This window comes from Phalaenopsis equestris, unplaced genomic scaffold, assembly GCF_001263595.1.
Source record: "Phalaenopsis equestris unplaced genomic scaffold, ASM126359v1 Scaffold000606, whole genome shotgun sequence".
NCBI classification, from domain to species: domain Eukaryota; kingdom Viridiplantae; phylum Streptophyta; class Magnoliopsida; order Asparagales; family Orchidaceae; genus Phalaenopsis; species Phalaenopsis equestris.
In genome coordinates, this window is record NW_018165046.1 from 1,182,541 (window position 1) to 1,185,595 (window position 3,055).

Below are 3,055 nucleotides of genomic sequence, written 5' to 3' on the forward strand. Positions count from 1 at the left end.
AAAAAAAAAATGCAGAAGCAGAAACTCACCTGGGGTTTCACCTCTACAATATATTTGCCTCTGTTGACAACTACAGGCTCATTAGCAAGCACATTCTCAAGGTGATCTAGCAGTTCTTTTGCCTGGCATGATCCAAAATCTGGATCAGCATCTTGATGATGCCACACAATGGCGCTCTCCTTCTCCTCAATATATGACCCATCTGTCGTTTCTGTATATAGCCTCATAACTGGCTCTGCAATTCTCTTCCACTCAAACTCCGAAGCTAACTCACAGGACTCCCATGGCGAATCTCTGTTCCACCTACAGTTAGAAAATAGCAATTTGTTTTGTAATTAGCTGAAGGGGAAGAAAGATAGACGTTTTAGCTCTAGAGAGGGGGAAGTAGTAAGAAGATGGAATAAAAAACAAGTTTTTGATTAATGGGATCGAGTGGATAGATTCCATTGTTGTTTTTCATGATGCAGACAGCTGGCAATATGCCGTAATCAATATATTGATGTAGAGAACTCATCTTAATGCAAAATGTCAAAGAAGCATATGCTTGCAACTAATGTATTGAGCCAGAAGAGAGAAGAAGTTATTACCTTGTGAAGTATCCATGCTCAGCTGAGATCCCTAACTTCTCACAAGCATCAAACCACTTGCTTAATGAATCTTTCCCCCTACCGCTAACCAAAAAAACCACATTTTTCTCATCCGAACACAAATCATTCAGAATCTCTATAACCTCCTTGCTCGGAGTTTTAACAATGGAGCTATTCGGCATCATCGTCCCATCATAGTCCAACAGTATCAGCCTGCTCCTCGTCCTCCTATAAGCAGGAACAATATGCTCCACTGAAAGCTTCCTGAAGTTCGGCCCCAACGCAACAACCCTAAAGTTCAATCCGAATCCGATCCCCCAACACCTTTTCATGAAATGATCCTTGCATGACTTCTGCAAATCCTGATCAAAAGACCTCGCCCAATAAGCAATGTCATGGGAACTCACGTACTTGTAGTGCTTCTCATGTCTCAGCTGCTTCTCATCCTCTGGCAACGAGATTGCGAGGTTCATTGCGTCTGCCATGGCTTCGATATTCCAAGGATTAACCCTAATAGCTCCACTTAAGGATGGAGAGCAGCCGATGAACTCTGATACTACAATCATGCTCTTCTTAGGCAGACCTTCTAATGCATCGCTGCCCTGACGGCAGACTGTGTACTCATAAGGAACCAGATTCATTCCATCCCTAACAGGATTGACGACGCAGCATTCAGCAATGGCGTAGTAAGCAATCTTCTCATAGGTTTGCAGGGAGCCGCCATCGAGCAATACAATGGGGGAGTAATCGGGAGACCCGAATTTTTCATTGATTCTTTTAGCGATAGAATGGGCTTCTTCCTGCATCTCTTGAATATCCTTCCCCTGGCTTCTAGGTGGGTTTGCAATCTGAATCAGTACAGCTCGGCCGCGGAGCTTAGGATGTTCCTCCAGTAGCTGCTCCATTGCCAAAAACTTCAAGCTGATGCCTTTGAATATATCCATATCATCACGACCGAGAAGCAAGATCTTATCTTTGAACCTGTTCATCAAATCCGTTACCTTTGATTTGGTTTCGGTGCAGTTAAGCGTCGCTTCGAGTTGTCCCATGTCGACGCCAACGTGAAGAATCTTGACCGTCACTGTTCGGCCGTAATAATCCAGCCTAATATATCCTCGCTTGGACTCGTAGTCGAGGCCGAGGAGCCGAGAGCAGCAGGAGAGAAAATGGCGGGCGTAATCGTAGGTATGGAAGCCGAGGAGGTCGGCGTTGAGGAGAGCACGGAGGAGCTCTTCTCGAACCGGTAAGGTGCGGAAGATTTCGGAGGAAGGGAAAGGGGAATGGAAGAAAAATCCGAGCTTTATGCGCGGGAAGCGTTTGCGGAGAAAAGTGGGGAGCGCGAGGAGGTGGTAATCGTGAGCCCATACGAAATCATGGTCGGAAGAGAGGATTTCCGTGATGCGGTCGGCGAAGAGCTTGTTGGCGGAGAGATAGGCGAGCCAGAGGCGGCGGTCGAATTGAATTCCGGCGAGGGAGGCAGGGGAGAGGGGGAGGAGGTAGTGCAGCAGAGGCCAGAGATAGTGTTTGCAGAAACCGTGGTAGAATCGTTGGTGGAGATCAGGGGGGAGGAAGACGGGAACGCACTTGAATTCCTCGAAGAGATGATGGGCTACAGAATCGTGTTCGGAGGGGTCGATATCGGCGCGGAGAGTGCCGACGTGGATGATGGAGGTGGAGGAGGGGAGGCCGGTGCGGAGGTGGAAGCAGAGGGCGTCGGTGTCCCAGGAGAAAGAGAGGTCGCCGGAGGGGTGACGGCGGGTTTGGAGGGGGAGGTGATTGGTGACGATGATGCGGCGCTGGGCGGGAGATGAGGGGGATGAGGGATCGGTTTCGGAGTCGGAGAGGACGCCGGGGAGGTTCAGGACTCGGGGGAGCCGGGGAGATTGGGGGGGAGGTGGGGGGGAAATGAGGGAGAGGAGATCGGCGTGTGAGCGGGAAGGCATCGTGGTGTGGTTGCGGTGGTGCCGGTGAGGGTGGTGGCGGTAGAGGGGAAGAGGAGAAAGGGGGAAACTTGGGACGGATTCGGTTACCACGGCGTTATAAGTTGGGGTTAGGGGGGGCGTGGTGTGGGAACCGGAGGGTAGGGTTACGGAGGAAGAAGGGGATTGTGGGGAAGCGAGGCGGGGGTTGATGAGCTATCAAGAGCATCACGTGGCATTTTGGTTGGAATGGATATGGGCAAGTTCATGGAGGTGGATTAAGATTTTAATTAACATAATTATTAATTTTTTATAAAAAAAATAGATTTTCAATAAAAATTATTGAGAGATTTAACGGTTTTAATTGTGATAAAACCATATTTGGTCACATCGATTCACAATACTTAGGTTGTATTATCACACCGTCTTCAAAGTGCATCAATGTACAGTTTGATGCTTTGTCACTTGCAACATTCTCCAAGATTAATGTAATACAATGTATATATATATATATATATATATATAGAAATATATTTATAGACACACACG

The 3,055-nt window shown here is 47.9% G+C and overlaps 1 protein-coding gene across 1 annotated transcript in view; it reads right to left on the minus strand.

Moving 5' to 3' along the window:
- LOC110029837 (alpha,alpha-trehalose-phosphate synthase [UDP-forming] 5-like) overlaps window positions 1–2,530 on the minus strand; it is a 3,141-nt gene extending 611 nt beyond the window's left edge. Inside the window, exons 1-2 of the mRNA XM_020732297.1 lie at window positions 588–2,530; window positions 30–303 (exon numbers count right to left, since the gene is read on the minus strand). Of these exons, the coding sequence (XP_020587956.1) occupies window positions 30–303; window positions 588–2,530 (2,217 nt within the window). The remainder of the gene's footprint in view (window positions 1–29; window positions 304–587) is intronic.
- Between the last annotated feature and the right edge of the window lie 525 nt (window positions 2,531–3,055).